Source organism: Apium graveolens, chromosome 9 (assembly GCF_009905375.1).
Source record: "Apium graveolens cultivar Ventura chromosome 9, ASM990537v1, whole genome shotgun sequence".
NCBI classification, from domain to species: domain Eukaryota; kingdom Viridiplantae; phylum Streptophyta; class Magnoliopsida; order Apiales; family Apiaceae; genus Apium; species Apium graveolens.
Genome location: NC_133655.1, coordinates 101,049,604 through 101,073,016, shown reverse-complemented (window position 1 = coordinate 101,073,016; position 23,413 = coordinate 101,049,604). Strand labels below are relative to the sequence as shown.

The 23,413-nt window shown below is 33.7% G+C and overlaps 2 protein-coding genes across 2 annotated transcripts; one reads left to right on the top strand and one right to left on the bottom strand.

The window, feature by feature from the left end:
• The first annotated feature begins 12,130 nt into the window (after nucleotides 1-12,130).
• On the top strand, nucleotides 12,131-14,413 carry LOC141684097 (uncharacterized). The gene is made up of 2 exons (XM_074488935.1): nucleotides 12,131-13,117; nucleotides 13,632-14,413. Exons 1-2 carry the CDS (start codon nucleotides 12,511-12,513, stop codon nucleotides 14,270-14,272), a joined length of 1,248 nt encoding a protein of 415 aa, XP_074345036.1. The 5' UTR covers nucleotides 12,131-12,510; the 3' UTR covers nucleotides 14,273-14,413.
• A 512-nt stretch (nucleotides 14,414-14,925) lies between these two features.
• On the bottom strand, nucleotides 14,926-18,434 carry LOC141684098 (calcium/calmodulin-regulated receptor-like kinase 1). Its single transcript, XM_074488936.1, has 8 exons — nucleotides 18,235-18,434; nucleotides 17,563-18,008; nucleotides 17,229-17,382; nucleotides 16,739-16,865; nucleotides 16,282-16,367; nucleotides 16,119-16,190; nucleotides 15,731-15,934; nucleotides 14,926-15,472 (listed from the first exon to the last, which is right to left on the bottom strand). The coding sequence occupies exons 2-8, from the start codon at nucleotides 17,880-17,882 to the stop codon at nucleotides 15,134-15,136; spliced, it is 1,302 nt and encodes a 433-aa protein (XP_074345037.1). The 5' UTR covers nucleotides 17,883-18,008; nucleotides 18,235-18,434; the 3' UTR covers nucleotides 14,926-15,133.
• Between the last annotated feature and the right edge of the window lie 4,979 nt (nucleotides 18,435-23,413).

Sequence of the window (23,413 nt, the reverse complement as noted above, 5' to 3'; positions counted from 1 at the left end):
AGCTGCTTTTTGTAGACTTGTCAATCCAGTTGGTTGGATTGTTTGTTGATTATTAATCTCGGATATTGAACTGGTCTATAATTTTGTACTTTGAGATTTTACCTCGAGCTCTCCAGCTTGGTCTATAGAGAACTTGACATCTCGATAAGAATATTGGCTTATCGAGATCTCTAGTACTCTATAGTTAATTTGACTTATAGAGGTCTTTGAGTTCTCTATAAGAGAATTTGGCTTGTCGAGATCTCTAGTCTTCATATCTTCACTTTGACTTATCGATATCTCTGAGTTCTCTAGTGACTTATTGACTTGTCGATAACTCAGAGTTCTCTAGTCAAATTTGACATGTCGATATCTCAGAGTTCTCTAGTGAATTTTGACTTATCGATATCTCTGAGTTCTCTAGTAGAATTTGACTTATCGATAACTCAGAGTTCTCTAATGAATGTTGACTTGTTGATAACTCTGAGTTCTCTAGTGAGAAAATGACTTGTCGACATCTCCAATCTTCATGTCTTCAATTTGGCTTGTCGATATTGTTGGATTTTATATCGCAGCGGAGGTATGGTAAAACACTTTTACACATATAAAATCCAAATAAAAGCATATAAATCGTGATTAAAACATATGAATCGATTACTAACCTTTAATAGCGATCCAAAAGCAACGATCGGAGATCCTTAGCAGCTGCTCCTCAAACGTGAAGTACTCCACCGGTATCCACCAAGAAAACGACGTTAAGGAGGAGGAGGAGGTGGAGAGAATTAGGTTTTCTAAAACTTTTGGGTTAGAATAAAAATAGGGTTTATAATAGTATATTTATAGGCAAAATTTTTAGCTGAAATTTTCCCATAAAATATTATTATTATTAACCCATTTATTATTCTCATTAATAATTAAAACACCTTTTAATTATTAATCCTTTTTCTAAACACTTTAGAAATAATTCTCTCTCTTGATTTAATTTTCAAAAATTAAATTCTTAATTAATAATATTAAGAACTTTTCTTAATTAATTTATAATTAATTAAATCTCATTTAATCAATTATTAAATTTGCCAATTAATTATTTATTTCATAAATAAATAATTATCAGCCATTATTAATTAATTCCTCCACCATTAAATCATTCTCTTTTTATGGTGTGACCCTGTAGGTTCAATATTAAGCCGGTAGTAGAAATAAATAATAATAAAACTATTTTATCATTATTTATATAAATTCTCTAATTTATTAAATATGATTAATTAATTAATCATATTTATTCTACATCGTGAGGGATACTTCTCAGCATATCGCGACTATCCGGATAATACGAATTCACTGCTTAGAATACCAAGAACCTATTCAGTGAATAGTTACCGTACAATAAACTCCTTCTACCCTACAATGTCCTGATTAAATACAAGGCATGGATCTCGTGTCAAGCCTATCTAATTTAATCACTTGCTTACCATTTACTATGCTTAGTTCTATGCAAATTAGAAACTCCTTTCTAATTTCATTCATTCTGGCCAGAGATTCCTGAACTAGCATAAGTGGATCAGCCTTGAACATTCGCTTCCTTCACTGGAAGGGGTAGATCCTTTATTGATCATATACTATCTTCGTGTACAAATTCCTATACCCAGTAGAGCCCTAATAATTGTTCCTGGAGACTAAGAACTAAACCAAAGCATAGTTCAGTGTACACAAGATGACTATGATGACCTCAAGTCTAAGGATACTTGTACAACTATCACTATGTGAACAACTGCTGACACATGAGTGAACTTCATCAGTTTTTCAGCTGTGCGAGTCATGTTCATTGAACTTATTCTATAATAAGCACCTACATACTAGCTATAGTGTCACCACACAAATATCTATGAGAACAGACATCCTTCAAAATGAAGTAAGCATAGTATGTACCGATCTTTGCGGATTATTAATTACCAGTTAGTAATCCTATGACCAGGAACTATTTAAGTTTAGAGTTATCATCTTTTAGGTCACACTATTATGATCTCATCATAATCCATAAAAAACTTTACTCTAAACTATGGTATATCTTATTTAAATACTTAAATAGATAGAGCCCGTAATAAAAACAAAACAAGTCTTTTATTAATATCAATGAAATCAAAACAGATTTCATAAAAGGTATTCCTAAATCCTAATACATGATTGGACTTAGGACATATTCCTTTCAATCTCCCACTTGTACTAAAGCCAATCACTCCGGTATCTAATACCCATCTTGTCTTTATGATGATCAAAGTGACTTTCATAAAGTAGCTTTATGAGTGGGTCTGCTATGTTGTTATGTGTGTCAACTCTATTTCAATACAACACAAGAAATGTTATCGCGCTCCCACTAACCCTTTTGTAGACACATGGTTCATCTACGTTTTTCATAAAACCAAACTCTGTGATTGTCTCATCAAAATGGATGTTCCATCTACGAGAAGCTTGCTTTAAACCATATATAATTCGCAGCAGCTTACACACTAGGTTTTCATTTCTCTTGGAAAGAAAACCATTTGGCTATTTGCCAGATCTCATAGTCGTAGTAAGCAGCATTCGCAAGCAAAATTTGAACTGATTTTAACAGGGCTACAGGTAAAAGGTTTCATCAAAGTCAATCCATTGCCTTTGTTTGAATCTTTTTCCCAAAAGCCTGGCCTTAAAGGTCTCCACCTGGTCATCTGCTCTAATCATTCTTTTGTATCCCGTATACATAGATTTCATTCCGGATTTCATGGCACTATGCCATTTCTCTGAGTCAACACTACTCATAGCCTCGTTATAGGTCACAGGGTCGTCATCATCAATGATCGACAACTCATTGTCATTCTCAATGACAAGGCCATATTACCTCTCAGGTTGGCGAGACACTCTGCCTGACCTACGAATGGGCTGTTCCACAGAAGGTTGTTCAGTCTGAACAGGTGTTTCCACTTGAACCGTAGTAGTTTGTGTTTCTTGAACTTCATCAAGTTCAATTTTGCTCCCACTGTTTCCTTCAAGGATAAACTCCTTTTCCAAGAAGGTAGCATGTCTGGAGACAAACACCCGATGATCGGTGTAAAAGTAATACCCTAAAGTCTCTTTAGGATATCTCACAAAACTACATTTTACGGATCGAGATTTCAGCTTATCTGGGTCAACTTTCTTGACATAAGTTGGACATCCCCAAATCTTAACGTGTTTAAGACTCTGTTTCCTTTCTTTCCATATCTCATACGGAGTTTGAGGAACAGATTTGGAAGGCACCTTATTCAGTAAATATGCTGAGGTTTCCAATGCATAACCCCATAGGAATACTGGAAGATTTGCATAGCTCATCATGGACCGAACTATGTCTAACAAAGTTCGATTTCTCCTTTCAGATACCAATCTGGAGGCGTCCACTGGGAGACTATACCATTTACTTTGAGATAATCCAGAAACTCTTCATTCAAGTATTCACCACCTCGATCTAATCGAAGAATTATAATACTATGTTTGGTTTATTTCTCCACTTCATACTTATACTCTTTGAACTTTTCAAAGGCTTCAGACTTGTGTTTCATCAAACACATATCCGAATCTAGATCTATTATCCATGAAAGTAATGAAGTATGAAAATCCACCCATGGCTTGCGTAGACATTGGTCCACATACATCTGTGTGTACCATTCCTAGCAAATTTGCAGCGCTCTCTCCATGTCTACTAAATGGAGACTACAGTGCCACAATGAAGTGAGATTTTCATCATCCCTTTTCTTTTATTAGTTTGTGTAATCTGAAGTAAATTATATCACATTTATACAGACCATTATTTAAAGTACCACGTCCATAAAGAATATTATCTCTAAGAATAGAACAATCATTATTCTCAATAATAAATGAAAATCCAGCCAAGTCTAACATGGGAATAGAAATAATATTCCTCACAATCGAGGGAACAAAATAACAATTATTTAAAAAAATAGTCTTGCCCGTAGGCATATGTAAATGAAATGATTCTACATCTACAGCAGCAACTCTTGCTCCATTTCCCATCAGTAGAATCACCTCCTCTTTCTCAAGAGTCCTACTTCTCCTTAGTCCCTGCAATAAATTGCAGATATGAGAACCACAGGCAGTATCTAATACCCAAGTAGAAATTTGATTTAATGACATATTCACTTCTATCATGAACATACCTGAATCAGAAGCGGTAGTCTCACTACCCTTCTTCTTCTTCAATTCTGCAAGGTAAACCTTGCAGTTCCTCTTCCAGTGCCCCACCTTGTTACAGTGAAAGCAAACAACTTTGCTCTTGGGGTCTTCAGCTTTTGGTGGAATCGGCGTTTTCTCACCTACTTTCTTCTTCTTGGAAGGGTTCATCTTCCTTTTCTTAGGATTGGAACATTCACCAATTAGAAGAACAGAACTCTTCTTAGGGGGAAAATTCGATTTCGCAGTCTTCAACATGTTGTGGAGTTCAGGCAGGCTGACATCCAACTTATTCATGTGAAAGTTCACAACAAACTACGAGAACGAACTCGGAAGCGATTGCAAGACCAGGTCTTGGCTCAGCTCCCCATCCATGGCAAAACCAAGTTGTCCAAGACGTTCAATCAAATTGATCATCTTAAGTACATGGTCATTCACAGATGATCCCTCAGACATCCTACAACCGAACAGCTCCTTCGATATCTCATATCGAGCTGTCCTCCCTGCAACATCATACAACTCTTGTAGATGCATGAGGATAGTGTGAGCATCCATATGCTCATGTTGCTTCTGTAGCTCAATGTTCATGAAAGCTAGCATGATGCATTGAGCAACATTTGCATCATCTACCCACTTACAATACACAACATGTTCATCATTATGTGCATCAATTGCAGGTTCAGTAGGCTTAGGTGAGTCAATCACGTATCCCAGCTTCTCAATCCTGAGAACAATTCTCAAGTTTCGAAGCTAGTCAGCATAATTAGGACCAGTCAACTTGTGAGCATCCAGTATGCTCCTGAGCGATAGTGCAGAAGACATAATGTATATTGTAAATCTGTAAATGATAAACACATAACAACACTTAGAAAATATTCGATTTCATTTTAAAATACTATATGAATCGGGTCTTTATTCATAAGTGGCTCCCACTAGTTTATCTAATTTATTCAACCCCCTACATGAAAAATTAAGCATTCATAATGCTAGTGGGAATAGGGATCCTACATTCCATTACACAACCCCGGCTGTAGCACGAACCGCCATGTAATGTTCAATAGGCAGACAACTCTTGTCAATTACATCTTATGTTATTCCCTAATCAAACTTTAGCCTCTTGAATAATTGAGTCACGGTTGTGGCACGACAAACTCAATATTCTAAGTCAAGTCTAACCCAACATTCCGTACAATTGAATCAGTCCCTAAAGGCCCACGGCTGTGGCACGTACCGACCTTTAGATTCTTATTCAATGTACACATCTCTATGTAATAGACAAGTATTTCTTATTTCGAAATCAAAGCCCTCGGCTGTAGCACGAACCGACAATGTTCAAAAATAAGAACTACATTCTATCATGTTGGAAGGCTATGACCGACACAAGCCCGTTGTATCATTGGCCAATTACTACTTGATATTATTTAATTTTAGAGGGATTATATTATGTTACAATCATAATCATATTATAAAGAAATTCTTCCTTTTAAATTAAATATTTTAAATCAATAATCGATAATCAGATGATTCCCAAATCGGGTGGAGCATTGTCAAGAGGCGTCACTTAATAACCCTTTCTTACAGATAGAAATCTGTTGTTGAAAGAATCATCCTTTCTCTCATATTGAAAATTCATATTCAATTACGTGTTTCATAAACACAAGAATCTCATGATTGTATTCATAATATTATTACTAAGGTTATGAAACAATTTCACTATACTAGGTTGTCTAACAAACGCCTTATGTTCATTTAAGTTCACCTATATCGCATGATAAACTAAGCATATATCACATATATCAACATGAATAAACATCAAGGTAGGCATGTTACATCATCTAGCATATTGGTCTAAGCATTATACATCTCTATGTATCACATGAAGCATTTAAAAACAGTTAAAACAGTTAAAAATAGCTTTAAAACACTTTCGGAAATATAAACAGTTCAAAACTTTTATATAAACTAAAATTTGATCACTCCATTAGATCCGTCTCGGAAAAACGAATCCAACGATATATTGCACGCCCAAAACGGAGTTACGAAACTCCCAAAAAATCAAATTTAATGTGGACAGTCGGGCTGTAACGCATTACAGGAACGCGTTACAAGCCCTGTAACGCATTCCGGTGATGCGTTACAACCCTTTTAAACCATTAAAAGGTGTAACGCATTCCGTGAATGCGCCACAGGGTGTAACACATTCCCGGAATACGCGACACCCCCCCCCCCGCGCGCGCGTGCGCCACACGCGCCTGCAGCAGCCGCCGTTGCTTTTTTCTCGTGTCTGTTCCTTGACAGCTTCTTTGCTTTCGTGCCAACAGCATCAAATTCAACACAGCAAATAGCAGACAACATACTAACAATTTATATATATATATGATTATTTAATTACGAATTTTAATTGCAAGATCTTCAAAAATTCATAATAAAAAATCTATACATCATAAAATTATGAAAAAAATACCCAGACGATCTACAACACTTGTAGAACCCAGATCAACATTCAAAATTATTCTGAGAAACGATTTCTCATCAGACATAATTAATCCATAATATAACTTGTAAAAATCATAATTAATTCATACAAGCACATAAAATTCTGAAATTTTTACCACAGATCTATATGCATACAACCTATGCTCTGATACCAATGTTGGATTTTATATCGCAGTGGAGGCATGGTAAAACACTTTTACACATATAAAATCCAAATAAAAGCATATAAATCGTGATTAAAACATATGAATCGATTACTAGCCTTTAATAGCGATCCAAAAGCAACGATCGGAGATCCTTAGCAGATGCTCCTCAAACATGAAGCACTCCACCGGTATCCACCAAGAAAACGACGTTAAAGAGGAGGAGGAGGTGGAGAGAATTAGGTTTTCTAAAACTTTTGGGTTAGAATAAAAATAGGGATTACAATAGTATATTTATAGGCAAAATTTTCAGCTGAAATTTCCCCATAAAATATTATTATTATTAACCCATTTATTATTCTCATTAATAATTAAAACACCTTTTAATTATTAATCCTTTTTCTAAACACTTTAGAAATAATTCTCTCTCTTGATTTAATTTCCAAAAATTAAATTCTTAATTAATAATATTAAGAACTTTTCTTAATTAATTTATAATCAATTAAATCTCATTTAATCAATTATTAAATTTGCCAATTAATTATTTATTTCATAAATAAATAATTATCAGCCATTATTAATTAATTCATCCACCATTAAATCATTCTCTTTTTATGGTGTGACCCTGTAGGTTCAATATTAAGCCGGTAGTAGAAATAAATAATAATAAAACTATTTTATCATTATTTATATAAATTCTCTAATTTATTAAATATGATTAATTAATTAATCATATTTATTCTACATCGTGAGGGATACTTCTCAGCATATCGCGACTATCCGGATAATACGAATTCACTGCTTAGAATACCAAGAACCTATTCAGTGAATAGTTACCGTACAATAAACTCCTTCAACCCTACAATGTCCTGATTAAATACAAGGCATGGATCTTGTGTCAAGCCTATCTAATTTAATCACTTGCTTACCATTTACTATGCTTAGTTCTATGCAAATTAGAAACTCATTTCTAATTTCATTCACTCTGGCCAGAGATCCTGAACTAGCATAAGTGGATCAGCCTTGAACATTCGCTTCCTTCACTGGAAGGGGTAGATCCTTTATTGATCATACACTATCTTCGTGTACAAATTCCTATACCCAGTAGAGCCCTAATAATTGTCCCTGGAGACTAAGAACTAAACCAAAGCATAGTTCAGTGTACACAAGATGACTATGATGACCTCAAGTCTAAGGATACTTGTACAACTATCACTATGTGAACAACTGCTGACACGTGAGTGAACTCCATCAGTTGTTCAGCTGTGCGAGTCATGTTCAGTGAACTTATTCTATAATAAGCACCTACATACTAGCTATAGTGTCACCACACAAATATCTATGAGAACAGACATCCTTCAAAATGAAGCAAGCATAGTATGTACCGATCTTTGCGGATTATTAATTACCAGTTAGTAATCCTATGACCATGAACTATTTAAGTTTAGAGTTATCATCTTTTAGGTCTCACTATTATGATCTCATCATAATCCATAAAAAGCTTTACTCTAAACTATGGTATATCTTATTTAAACACTTAAATAGATAGAGCCCGTAATAAAAACAAAACAAGTCTTTTATTAATATCACTGAAATCAAAACAGATTACATAAAAGTTATTCCTAAATCCTAATACATGATTGGACTTAGGACATATTCCTTTCAGATATCTCTGAGTTCTCTAGTAGCTTTCCTGAGTTTTCTACAAGTCATTCTGGAGTTCTCAAATGACTTCTCTATAACACTAAATCTGTGACTTGTAGAGACCTAGAATATTTTTCTCAAACTAGATTTATTCAACTCCAAGCTTCTTCATAATTCTTCTGAGGCATGATCTTCTTCCAGATACAATTCTTAGGCTTGACACTGTTTACAGAAAAAGACTTCAGTCTGCTCCTTTGACATTTTTACAGATTTAAATGTTATAAGTACAAAATATAAATTAAGATTACAATACAACTTACTTAGGTTTGTCAATTTGACTTAGTCTTGTTAAAGTACAGGCCTGTCTTGCACAACAGATTTTTCAGCCAAAAAGAAATTATCCAAAGAATTCAGATAAGAATCCACTGGACCTTAAGTATGAAACCCCTAAGCCAGATGAGAAGAAACTGCTTGGAAGGTCTATAGCTTTCTTCAAGGATCCCAGAGACTCAGTGTTAAAGAAAAGGATTGTTAAGATCTACATGAATGGCAAACTAATCTGTGTAGTGGCTGGACATCCACAGTTTACAAAGGCTAATAAAGAGGAAAAGGTGGGGCTCAAACAACAACAAAAGCAAGCTGCTTTAGAGGCCAAGAACCTAGCCAAGAAGCCTGCAACCACAGAAGTTGCATTGACTGCTATGTCATCTGAGTAGCTAATTGAAGAGAAGCAAGAGAAACCAAAGCAAAAAAAGAAAATAAGATACAAGCTCAGGCTAAAGAGGAAGCTAGATTTCAATAATGATAAGGAAGACTACATGCCTGTCCAATCTACAACTTCAAGCCAATCAGCCATACCTACAATGAAGGAGGCTGAATTCAAGGTTTGATCATAACATCACCTTTCATGGTGGACCTGTAATTCCCAAGGATGAGCATATAGATTGAGACAACTTGCCTCTTCCTAATCTAAACATTCCAATCTTTTCCAAAGCAAGAAAGATCAAGAAAAGAGCAGTCAAAACAGTCAGGCCTGTCAAACTTCAATCCAAGTCTTTGGCCAAACCCAAACCTATTGTCAACAAGGGAAATCAACTCTAAATTTGTGATATCAAAGAATTTTCAGACATAAATCTCTATATGAATGAGCTAGAAGAAGTTAGAGCCATTGATGCCTACAAGCACCGTCCAGAGAGATTAGTCTTCGGGTATAAGGGTGAAAAAGAACTGACTTGGCCTCTTCACAGGATTCTCAATGAAGGCTATTCATCTTTGGTGACTATCTTCTCCTCAATCAAGAAAAACTTTGGATTCAATATAGTTGCCAAGAAAATGGTACTAAACAAGATTGAGGAGATAAGAAGATCAGCTAAAGATTTCAAGCAATAAAACTCTTATAGAGATGCAAGGAAAGATGGATCAGATAAATGAGGATGAATCTGAATTTTACAGACAACTCCAAAATTAGATTGAGGAAAATAATGTGAAGCTGGGAAAGAAGTCAAGGCAATCAAGGAAATGATCTAAATTTGCTCAGTCTAGAGGAGAACCTTGAAATGATCTCTAAGACACTCTACAAATATTTCTTTGTGAGAATTTTCAATAAATTGCAGCACTTGTAAATTTTATCTATTTTATTTCATTCTGTATTCATAGAGTGTTTTGTTATCATCAAGTTTCTCTTAATTTATGACTACAATTTCAGTAGACATAAATTAGGGGAGATTGTTAGGAATATGTTGTGAACTTGATAATAACTTGAACAAAACACTTAGTAGATTATATTTAAGTGAATTTTGTAGCTTTCGACGGATGATCATTTTATCATCCGTTGAAAGAGTAGTTTATGTAACAATAAGATTAGTAGCACATTTCTGCATACTTAAATAGCTTAGGGAACTAGATGTTGTAGAATATTCAAGACTTCAAGTCATGTTGACTACTAGATTGATATGCAAGATATGTTGATTAATTATAGATATCAGATGCCTTGTAATCTTGTATAAATGAAATGGAGTTAATTGTCGAGAAAACAATCTCAACGGATGATTCACAAAGCTTCAATGGATGCTCAGCTAAACCTTCAACGGATGATCCACATAGTCTCAACGGATGATCAGCCAAAACTTCAACGGATGATCAATCACAGTTTCAACGGATGATTCAATGAAGCTTCAACGGATGTTCAAATTCAAAAGAGCAGTTGATAGTGACTTGACAGTCACATGCGTTGATTGTATGCAAATGGAATGTTGCAGCCTATTTGCAGGGTTTAGAGAACAAAGAAGCATTTCCATTTCCATGCTAAACTGAAGATATTCAAAGATGCTGGAAAGAAAAGTGAAGCAGCATGAAATTAGGCTCGAAATTTGTTGTCTTATTTACTTGTCTTTTTATCATGTATCTTGGTAATATATAAACCAAGAGTAGCAAGTAGAACAACAATAATTATCTATCCAAGTTGGTAAGCAATAACCAGAAAAAATAGATAAGGCAAAATCTGTAAAGAATTTCTCAGTTCTTGTTGTTTAACTTATAAGCAGTGGTGTACAATTCGTAACACAGAGTTCTCTACTTAATATATATCTCTGGTGGAAAAGTTCAATCCACCTGAAAGTTTTAAAGTACTTGTATTTAAATACTTTATGTTTTAATTTCTACACTACTTTCATTTCGCACCATTGCTAAATCAAACACAGTTATTTATTTGTAGAACAACTGTTCTTGAAATTAAAAAGAAGCCAGAATTCCATTCACCCCCCTCTTTAATTCTTGTTTAGATTGTTTGGGAATAACAGTTTTCTTTGACCGAAAAATTAAGTTTGAAAATAATATCTGATTTGTTTGTTTGAGATATTACTGACTACTTCTATCCAGTGATTTAAAAATCGGCTGCTTAACCTATTAATCGGTCAATTAATCGGAGTTCAGATGGATCCTGTCTCGATTAATCGGAAATCAGATCAAAATGCGTTTTTTAAAAATCTGTCAAAAGTCGGTCGATTTGGTCAAAAATCGGTCAATTCGGGCCAAAAACGGTCAGTTCAGGTCAAAAATCGGTTAGTTCAGTCAAAATGTGAAAATTAAAATAAAAAATATTTCTTTTAAAGAAAAAATTGAAATTCAAAATAATAATAAATCTTTAATAATAACATATTGACGTATATTGACTATCACATGCCCGTAAATTCTAATATCTAATAATTGAATAAGTGTTTTTTCAATTAAATTACTTTATTTCTCCCAAAAATATACTTGATTGATTCATTTGATGTAATTGATTTATTATGTAACTTATTTTAGTATATCACGAATTATATTTAATTTATTTATAGGAGCTACTGATTTTCTAATAATAAGTAGTGAGTATTTATTATTATCCATAAGTCAACTATAAAATATATGTATACACCATTTTAATATTAAATATGAAATAGTGATATATGATATTATTTTTATATATTCATGAAAATTTAATGAAATTTAAACAGAAATTTATATATAATTATTTAAATAATTAAATTAATTCTGATTAATGCTCCAATTATTCAATTAATCGTTGAAAGATAGTTTTACCAAACAACGAAACGAGTTCCGAATTTTAAAAAACTGCTTCTATCTAAAGTATACATGTATATCAAAAAATCAAAAAAAGAAGAGGATGAATGCAAGAAATCAACATGTTCGAGGAAAGGAGAAGGGAGTCAGTTTACTTGTCTCACTTGTCATTCTCCCAAAATTGTCATTTTCTAAAAATCCATTTTAATTATTTGAATTCATCTCTTCTCAACTTTCACTCTCACCCCTCAACGACCTCAGCAAAATCTTCCAACTACATTCATAATCTTGATGGATTGCCTTCACTTAATTAGTAATCTTTTTTAAATTCTGGATTTCATTCTTTATACATTTATAGATATCTATATTTATTATATATCAACTACTTTTTAACTTCATGGCAATTTTGATTCATAAAGGTTATGTAAAGGGCCATTTGATTTTCAAAGAAGTTTTAATTTTGTGTTAGGGATTTTCATTGTAAGCCAAAATGCTTTCAGTGTGGTTTTCTTTGAAGAAATCTCTGCATTGCAAAGAGGCAACAGATGTTCATGTTCCTAAAACCAAGAAAGAATTAAGCAACATCTTCACTAAAAAATCAAGAAGATCAGGGTGTTCTAGGTCTATTTCCAATCTTAAAGATGTGATTCATGGCAGTAAGTTACAGTCTGAGAAGCCTGTTAATTGCAGTCCAAGATCTATTGGAAGTAGTGAATTTATGAACCCAATGGCCCATGAAGTGATTATGAGTAATTCAAGATTTGAGCTTAAGATCAGTGGGTTTGGAGGGTTTCAAGAAGATGTTGGAAATGATGGTAGTGTTAGTTCTTTAAGGCCAGGTACACCAGGGCCTAGTGGACATCATACAATGCAATATTTTAGTCCTTCACTTAAAAACTCAACAGCAACTCCTCCAAGAAAGTCTGCACTCGAAGGGTCTAGGCACCGGAAGGTTTCGAATTCGAATTCTGCGAAAGCTAGGGCATTTGTTGAGACAGATACTAATGGTTCAGTTTCCTCAGTGACATGTCACAAGTGTGGAGAGCTTTTTGGGACATGGGAAGCTCTTGAAGCTCATCATATGTCAAAGCATGCTGGTATATATCCCTTTTTCTTTATTTAATTTTGGTTCCTTACTTGGATCATAATTTGTGTTTCGTTGGCCTCATTTATCTTTTGTTGGGTATGTTTTGTTTGATTTTCCTTTTACAAATCAAAATTGTTAAAGAGGACCTAAACTCCAATTATATAGACAGAATCCTAGAAATGATTGGATTGCAGCTGCTTTCTGTTTATTGGAATTTGGTTGAGAAAGTGGTATCTTAACTTTTTAAAAGTCAAAAATAAAAATTGCTTACTAAATTTTGGTTTTTGAAATGATAAATATTTTCACTTTTTACTTTTTGAAATAACAAGGTAAATTCTTGATTAGTTATACTTACTGGATTATCCCTTTATTATTCCGTCTCTCGACTGTGTGTTGTTCAAGGCAGGCACCATGACTTAAGTTTCCATGTGTGTTGGATGCATGTCAATAATTTTGAGAAGTCAGATTTATTGAGATTGTTTGTTTCATTTAACAAGCGTCTTACAAAATGTTTAATTACACAGTTACTGAACTTGTGGAGGGCGACTCATCTAGGAAAATTGTGGAGATAATTTGCCGGTCTAGCTGGTTAAAACAAGAAAATCATTGTGGTCGAATTGAGAAGGTATTAAAAGTTCACAACATGCAAAAAATGTTATCCCAATTTGAAGAATACAGGGAGATGGTAAAGATCCAGGCTAGCAAACTCCAAACAAAGCATCCCCGCTGCATTGCAGATGGTAATGAACTTTTGAGGTTTTACGGCACAACTGTGGCATGCTCCCTTGGCATAAATGGTTGCACCAATCTATGTTTATCTGACAAATGCTGCGTTTGTCGAATAATAAGAAATGGGCCATCAAGCAAAAAAGAGCTCAAGCGTGGAATAGGCGTTTTCACGACTTCCACTAGTCAGAGAGCTTTGGAATCTATAGACATGGATGAAAATGATCACACCCTGAGAAAAGCCTTGATAGTTTGCAGAGTTATAGCTGGGAGAGTACATAAACCTTTGGAGAACATCCAAGAAATAGCTGGTCAGTCGGGATTTGATTCATTGGCTGGTAAGGTTGGTCTTCATTCTAATATTGAAGAACTTTATTTGCTCAATCCCAGAGCCCTTCTTCCCTGTTTTGTGGTGATCTGCAAAACCTTAAACTTTTGAAAGGAATTGGTACAGTGATATTTCCAAATTAAAGTTCTTTGGAACTATCATTTATTATTCTAGTTAGCTGCAGTAGGTTAGCTTCTTTATGCAGTTCGGCTAAGTCCTGCTGATTAAATAATTCTAAGTTTCTTATACTGTTGCGGGCGAACATTTTTAGAGCAATTGGGACTTATTTTTGTCTTTCTGCATCAAGAATACAAAAATAATTCGATGCGGAAAATAAAGGAGAGTTGGAGAATCCTTTCTTTATATTTTACTAATACTCTTACGATTGCAAAATTATGCTACTACTTTCCAAATGTTGCAGCTCTATTGCTTGCAAATTGCAATCTAACTTATGTACATTTTTGGTGGGAAGTATTGTTCAAAGCTCGTTATATAAATTAAGTAGCTGCAATTTAGTTATTGCTATTGACCTGACCAAAATATTTAGCAGACAATTCTAGTATCAGCTTGATCTACACTCTTTAAAGACCTTGATGACTATAAAACTACCTTTAACGACCAATATCATAACGACATGTAAGAAAGCCAAATACTCAGAAGGACAGATTACCAATCTACAAGACTACAGGAGCAGAAAATTGTTTTTTTTTTTGCCATTTCATTTGAATTCTAGAAGTACCAATATACTGAATCTGGAAGATACATACGAGCGAATGCAAGTGGAATAGCAGAAATGTGTTATATTACACTAAAATGACAGACACTCAACCAACTCCTATATTTTTTCAGATCGAAACCCAGGATGATTAAGATCTGATGTATTTCTACTTCCTATAAAGCCGGTAATATATTACAGGGAGAACAAAAACAAGGGAAAATACTAATGAACAAATAAGGAAAAAAAACTTTCAGTTAGAGCTCACACGAGTCAGCTATGCTGCTGTCCATAGATTCATCTCGCTTGTGTTGGGTCAATTTACTCCTACGTTCTAACTGGTCCATGTTGATCGCAAGCTCATCTGCAGTAGCTGATAATGAATGTTTGTGATGATTCCTGCCGTGCCTTTGTTTGAGAATCCGTGAAAGAACTTGAACATTGTCCCTCATTGAAGGCCGCTTTCTAGATACAACGTTGACACATTTATATGCAAGAGCTGCTACATCGTTGAGTTCCTGATCATCAAACTTACCGCCAAGATTAGGATCAACTATTTCCTCCCACCCAACTTTCCCGTCAGTATTCATTGCCGCCTGTCCATCATTAATCACACTTAATTTTCTTTTACAACTATAATAGTAACCTACTCCTTGGGAAGTGTTCAAACTAAAAACAATTTATTAAAGCCAAATCCCTACCATCCTAGAAAAGGCAAAAATGCAGTTATTGGGAAAGAGGCATGTGCCTAAAAGTTAAACGCGGAGTACGGTCTGTCTCTTATGATGATGGATAAAATTTATATAGATATAATTGTTGATGATGACAAAGATGACGAAAGAGAGAGGACTTACGAGCTCAACATACTCCATTAGACCCTGTTGAGGATTTCTTCCTGCAATAAGTTCAAAGAGTAACACTCCGAAACTGTAAACATCACTCTTTTTGGTGAAGGTCCTGGATGATATATATTCTGGATCTAGATATCCGAAAGTTCCACGTATGTTTGATGCATGTCTGTTAAGCATATCTTCCCTTGAAAGTCCAAAATCAGCTACCTATGTAAACAATTAAATGAGTAGTCATTATAAATCTATTACAATGCAGACACAAATTCTAGGAACCTCGGCTGTTTGGCTGGCCTTACAAATTACTTTTAGGTTAGAAAAAAAGAGTCTATATATAGAGAGAGATGGGAACGTATAAGTCCCCTTTCAAAGTAAAACATGCCAATATACATACCCTGGCTCCCATGGACTGATCCAACAAAATATTGGAAGATTTGATATCCCGGTGTATCACGGGAGGAACTGCCTGTAATAATTTAAAGGGAGATCAATGAGACCAAAACATAATATCAGACTACAACCAACCCATCACTAGCGGTTAAGAACAGTGAGCTTACCCCATCATGTAGATACTCCACACCCCTTGCTACGTCCAGAGCAATTTGGACCCTTAGATTCCAGCTCAATGGTTCATGCTTTTCACCTAAAGCATGAAGAACTTATTCATTTAGGAAGAGTCAAGCAAAACCCTCGTCCAGGATTGAACATTAATCTCTTGCCAAAAAAAAGTCTTTGATTTCCTAATTGGAAAAAGAGGAATACTTAATTTACCTAGATGCTTGTAATTAAAAGGTTAATGTGGAATTAAACCATTATACCTAAATAAGTACCGAGATAAAAGGCTTTTAGTAACTGATCTTAATCATGCCAAAAAGGAATCCCGACTTTTCGACCGTGACTCAATTATCTATCAATTGTAAAAATGCACAAATACGTGTATATCATTTCGAACCTAGAAGGAATTTATGGCAATCCTATGCAATAGAATACTGAATCTATTCACAGGCAGCTTACCATACAAGTGAGAAGCCAGGCTGCCTTTACTCATGTAGACATATATTAGCATATGTTGTCCCTTTTCTGCACAGTATCCAATCAAATTAACAAGGTTTCTGTGATGTAGCCTCCCCAGTAATGTAACCTAGAAAGAGATGCAGATGAACAAAGCGTTAAATGCGAGAATCAGGTGAAACAGATGTGAATAAAATAATATACAAGCATATATCACTTTACTTGGAAGCAAATTGAGCAAATTTTACGATGCTAGTTTGCTTGTAAGAACAGTGCGCGGTATTAGAACATGTACATGCTTCTATGTTACTCTATGTCCACAAAACTTTAAAACAACTACTAGTTAAGTGAACTATGATCATTGATCAAACACCAATCTGAGAAAGTTGTAAGAATAAGATACCAAAGGATGAATCAGAGACCAAAAGATCTACAAGGAAATGTGATATAGAATAGGAAGATGAGTTGATGCTCTTTACGAAATCACTTTTACCTCTGCGTGAAACTCTTTTTCCCCTTGCGTAGAGTCAGTTGCAAGCATTTTAACAGCAACAACCTCACCAGTTAACATTTGAGCTTTATAAACAGGACCAAATGCCCCTTCACCAATCAAAGCAGTAAAATTACACGTCGCCTTTTGCAAATCCCTAATCCACATCAAGAAACAAATGATAAAAATCACATAACCTACATATGAAGAGAATAACATACCAAATTTACTAGTAGATCCCAAACCAATCATTCTCAATTTCTCATCCCGTCAATTGACCTCCTGATCTAGACAAACCAAAAACAATTAAATTCAAGCGAAGAAATCATGAACATACTTGTAAGAGTACTCCAATATCCCGGAAGCAGAAAGTACATTAGCCTTCCTAAGCCCTCCGAGCCAAGATGACATGTTACTAATATTCCCGGAAATTTTAGGGGAATCAGTGGTACCAAAAGACGAGTCAGACATAACAGTGCAAGAATCAGCACCATTTGCTCGAATGGGAATAGTAGCAGCACGACGAGAACTGCTGTTTCCAATCTGGGAACGTTTACTATGGATCCTAAAGCAGAAAAATGCACAAATTGCCAAAAGCACACCAATGACAACTCCTATAGATACCCCAATTATCAAACCTGATGACAAGGCTTTCATCTCTCTGTATTTCTTTCAATTTTGGTTTTTTTTTGTATTTTTGTACTATCCGAGAATCCAGTCCATTCAGAGGCAATTTATACACCAGTTGAAGTATATTTATATGTTGTTGTGTTTGTTTGGTGGCTGGAAAAATAAAACAAGAATTAAATTAAATTAACAGGAGATATTACAAGATCTATGTCTAATATGAAACAGAATTGTAAGAACATATGTAAGGGAGAAAGTTGTCAGTATATATAAATATATATTATATAGAAATGTGTAAACATATTGTAAGAACATTTGTGAATTAATTTTAAGTATATGAAATGTGTGTACATGTAATAAGAACCAGTAGAAATGCATTTACCGGATCAAGTAAGGAGTTGTTTGCCAAACACTAGCACTGATAAAGTTGATCGGCGGCGGAGAGAGAGAGAGAGAGAGACGGGGGTTACTACTAATGCTCTACATTTACGTTTGTATAATGGGACTTTGTCGATCGCCGTTTGGACATTAAAAATATGCGTCAATGCTGTAGCCTGTAGAGTACTACTACTGTCTATTCTTTTAATACTAAAATTAAAGTTATAGCCCGTAAATGTAATTGCCAGTCATTTGCTTTGTTAAAACCTACTACTACAAGTTTTAGCAATTTGTGTTGGGGAAGTTTGTTCATTTTAGGAATGTTCTGGTTTAAAGAAAGCAATCACTAACCTGAAATAGGGCAATTTGAAAAATAGGAGGTTTTCTTGTGAATCCTGCAGGTTAAATTTGGATATGTGTAATTTTTCAGACAGGCACTCTTATATGTATGTAGTTATTTGTTTGGAAGACAAATTATAAGATCGATTCTATACAATTATTAAAGTCAGTTTTTTTTTATAATTTAAAATTAAATATAAAAAACTTAATTCTAGAATTTCATATTTAATTATAGAAAAAGTGTTTCTAAATACATATTTACATAGTTATATATGAGCACAAAGTATATTTTAGTCGCCGAAATATAAAATATTATCTCATAATGAGATTGAGTTCCTAAATATCTATCTTTATTTACAATTTTAGTTTAAGATATCTTAAAATTATAATGTCACCTTAAATGGTGTATATTTGAATTTTAGGGGGTTATTTGGCAAATTTAAATTAAAAATATTTTGATTATGAATAATATGAATGATTGAGATATATGAATTAAGATTGAATAAGATTGGTCGGTAAAAAAAATTCGTAAAAACAATTTCATAAAAATCTGAACGGATTCAATTTCTCTTGTAAATTTAAAAATATTAAAATGCTCCGGTAAATTATTTTATAATTTATCTAATCAATATCATATCATAATTAAATATAACAATATAACTTGTGTCATTTATATTATTCAAATAAAAAAAATAAAACCGAATAAAAACAAATCCGTTTAAAATGATCAAGTAAAATTATTATTTTTATTATTATGGTACAATAATGCTAGAAAGACTATTAATTTTGAAGAAATAATAATTTTATCAAAAATTAATAGCATGTATTGGGTTACGTGCTCATTTGCGCAGTTGCATGTGAAATTTGCTGGTAAAGGTATTTTTGAGTTTCTGAATTGTTTTGTTAAAGATTTATAAATGAATTATTCAATAATATATTATTCGTTCAGCTGACAAAATACTTATACCAAATAAGCTGAATGACCAAATTAATCGGTTTATTCCTCGTTCAGAGCATTGAATGACCAAATTAATCGGTTCATTCCTCGTTCAGAGCATTAGACACCAAATAAATAAATGGCTCCTTGGGTGCGATCATATCAATACTAATATCTTATATTTACTCGTAAGTAATCGTAACATCATGTTAATAATTAATATAGATAGATTTTGATATTCTTAATTTTTGAACTGGATGGACTAAACGATGGACTAAACAAAGGACAAATACAAAAAGTCCAACATATAATAGGCGTGCTGCTGATGACACTAATCCAATCCAATTACTTACTACTCTTACAAAGTGTGTTATATTAGCTTCAGCACGTCACACTTTATCCACCATGTATCAAAAATCCAAACTGTCACAACGCTCAAGGCCTTAAGTTGTTGACTACGTCTCTGTTCAGTAACAAATCCAAAGGCGAAAACTTGTTAATCAAAAAGAAAATAAATTAATACATAATAAAATTGACGAAATATAAGAGGTCGTTAAAAAATACCGGGAAATTTATAAAAATAAATGTGCATACATTTTGTGAATACAAAAAAAGACATGCATGCTACTTAGCATTCATGACTAGCATATGGTGGGTTGAGCCTCACAAGCACATTCCACGTTCAGAAATCAGAATAATTGACATGCCCGGTCCAAGCAACCTTAACCGAATGATTTACATTTGTGTTAAATCATTATTATATTATATATAAATAATAGTACTTCTATATACTTCATGATCGTAGGCATAGCCAAAAGAGGTGAACGTGATGTTCCCTGTCTCTCTGTTTGAGCTTTTCACATCGGGAGCATGACTATGGGCAGGGGAGGAACTGGGGACCGAAGGGAGCCCCGGTCCCCGCCAACTGTCGAATAATCCCAAATTTTTAATATAAAATTTTAAATTTTACTATCAAATTTTTTTTTGGTCCCCTTAGATTTAAAAAAAAATTGAAATTGAGAATTGATTATACAAAATTTTATTGATTTTGTTAATTATTTCATTCAAAATAATATTGATTAGATGGAAATCATGGAATTTGTTCATTAATCTTAATAATTAATAAATAAACATATAAGATAAAGATAGTACAATTTGAAACAAAAAAAGATGCTTAAAACTAAAGTCTAAAAACAGAACATACTTGTTCAGTTGTTCTGCTCCGGTCCCAAAACCCCCGATACACACTATACATACAAGTTACAAAATTACAATCCCTAATATCATCTCTCTTTATCTACTCTACCTTTGCATCTAATCCGTAAATATGAGTAAGAGAAAAGAGATTACATCTTATTTTCAACCCAAGAAGAAGCAAACAACTACCTGTGAAGATGAATAACCTTCTGCCGCCTCAATTGAAGTCACTGGAGATGGAGTTGAGCCTCTGATTTTTGGTGGGATAAACAGAAACTCCGAGCAAAATCCTCAAAATCCAGAGATTGTTAATGAAGGTATTGATTCTGAGAACACTGATGAAATTATTGATTTTAATTCGTTAATACGTGATCCTGGTTTGCAGAAATAAATTGAGACTTATCATTCAAATAAAAAAGATTTAATTAGGAGAACATACATTGATCTTGACCCATATCAACCTGTGCAAGTTTATCCCTTCTCTGGTCCAGAAAATCATCCCCGTCAATTTCAAAAGAGTTGGTTTGATAAATTTCTTTGGTTAGAGTACTCCCCAGAAAAAGATGCAGCATATTATTTTTATTGTTTTCTTTTTGCTAAAAATCCATTAGGAAGGTGTGGCTCGAATACTTTTACAGTCAAAGGGTTTAACAGTTGGAGGAAAGTAAACAATGGAAAAGATTGTGCTTTTAGATGTCATGTTGGGAAATGAGATGGTTCTAATTCAGCTCATAATTTTGTGGCTAAATGTTATTTTGGTCCCCCCATGTTAGATTCCTGGTTCCGCCCCTGACTAAGGGCCCGTTTGGGATTCATTAAAAAATTTAATTTATAATTTAAAGTTAAAAAGTCTTCATATATATAAATGATATAAATATCGTAACTTATAAGTTTTTTAGGTGTTTGAATATTTTTACGAATAAGTTACCTATAAGTTGATAATGTGTTTGGTAAATATAACTTATAAGTTATAATTTTTTTAAAGAAAATAAAGGGTGAATTACAAATTACATAGATTAATAATTTTGATACATGAATATGAAATAAATAGAAAATTTAGAAATAAGGATTTTATGATCGGGATAAAACTATATAATATACAATATTCATCTTGACGAAAATAAAATTTTACTATTGATCCGGGTTAAAAAAAGAACACTAAAACTGGAGAAATAAATTTTACTATTAATTTTACTATTGCAGGAAATTAATCGGGGATTAGTCGGTTAAATCGAAATATTTTACAACACTGAACATGTTCTTTCGAAAACAAATTTATCGTATATTTATCCATATACGATAAATATGTTTATTTAAAATAGTTTTCCTCGGCGATTCATACCTTCTTTCGAAAACAATTCTTTTATTATCCTGCAAATACCTTAATGGTAAACCCAGCACCTAGGTTTGAGTTATGGTATTGCATCACAATTCTATTTTAAAAAATAGGACATTCACCGGAGCCCCCGAGATACGATGATCAGTCGTATAACGGTATCATTTTCTATGTGTAGATGGACGACTAACTAACATCCTGGTTGTCACCCAAGCAGCATTCGAGCTTTATGTGCTTCCCCATTCTACCCGGGTTGTTTTGCATACTTTGTATGTCCTTCAGTACGCGTGGTACCTTCTCATATGGAAAATTAATATGGCAGTCTCCCCAGTCCACGAAGTACTGGATCTCTACCCCCTCTTTTGTCCTTTTAAGAATCTAATCATGCACTTGGAACATCGAACTATATCGAAGTTCCCCAAATATTTTGCTTATTGATAGGCACTGCTTATCTCATATATGTATATATATGTACTTCCGAGAATTTTCGGAGGAAGTACTAAGATAATGTGAGTTGACCGTTGTCAACCGATAAATAAATAAGGGGGAAGTTTCCTTTGAAACTATTTCTAAATATTTAAAATAAGTCGAGATATATTCATCGCCGATCTGAAAGTGTTCGAATGATTTTCTGAAATCCAGGAGTATTTTAAAATAGGTTTTATGATTTTTAAATCATATTAAATCATTTAATAAATAATTAAATAATTAAATAATTATTATTAAATAATTAGACCTCGAATAATTATGTTTTAAAAGAATATTTGAGATAATATTCCTCAACTAATTTATGTTTAAATAATTAAGGTAATCTTTAATAATATAATTAATCGAGTTTGAAATAAATAATCGTTGGAGGATACTCCTCCTATAATAAACGAATAATTGAAATAATATTCCTTATTCGAGTAATTAAATATAGTTGAGGAAATACGATATTTGGAAATCGTCTTAAATAAATTCGAGGTATTTAATACTTCACAAGTGAACATCGAGTCCCTTGGAATAAAACAAGTACGGACTTTTAATCGTCCAAAATATCTCCGGAATGACTCTCGGGTTTTCATTTAAAAACTCCGAACGACTCTCGGTCTTATAATTATATATCACGCTCACAGTGGCGCTAAAATATTCTATGATATATATATACATCGTAACACAACCGCTATTTATGCGAAAACTCAAATACTCGTATCATGGCAAACATGACATTTATGCAAAAGACAGTAAAACAATCTTTTCACAACACAACAGTATATGGAGTTGGGTCCGTAAACTTTCCTGGGTACTTCGAGGTGGAGGATGCTCTAAGGTCCGCTCGGAAATCTATAATCATAAACATATATCGTTTCGTTAGATCTCGTTCTTATTTAT

Bases quoted from the DNA above. Each gene is read 5' to 3' on its own strand.
- LOC141684097 (XM_074488935.1), top strand. From the start codon at position 12,511: ATGCTTTCAGTGTGGTTTTCTTTGAAGAAATCTCTGCATTGCAAAGAG. The intron at 13,118-13,631 runs GTATATATCCCT...TTAATTACACAG, and splicing joins TCATATGTCAAAGCATGCTG to TTACTGAACTTGTGGAGGGC.
- LOC141684098 (XM_074488936.1), bottom strand. From the start codon at position 17,882: ATGAAAGCCTTGTCATCAGGTTTGATAATTGGGGTATCTATAGGAGTT. The intron at 17,383-17,562 runs GTATGTTCATGA...GATGTGGATTAG, and splicing joins ATATTGGAGTACTCTTACAA to GGATTTGCAAAAGGCGACGT. The intron at 15,935-16,118 runs GTATGTATATTG...TTGTTTACATAG, and splicing joins ATCAGTCCATGGGAGCCAGG to GTAGCTGATTTTGGACTTTC.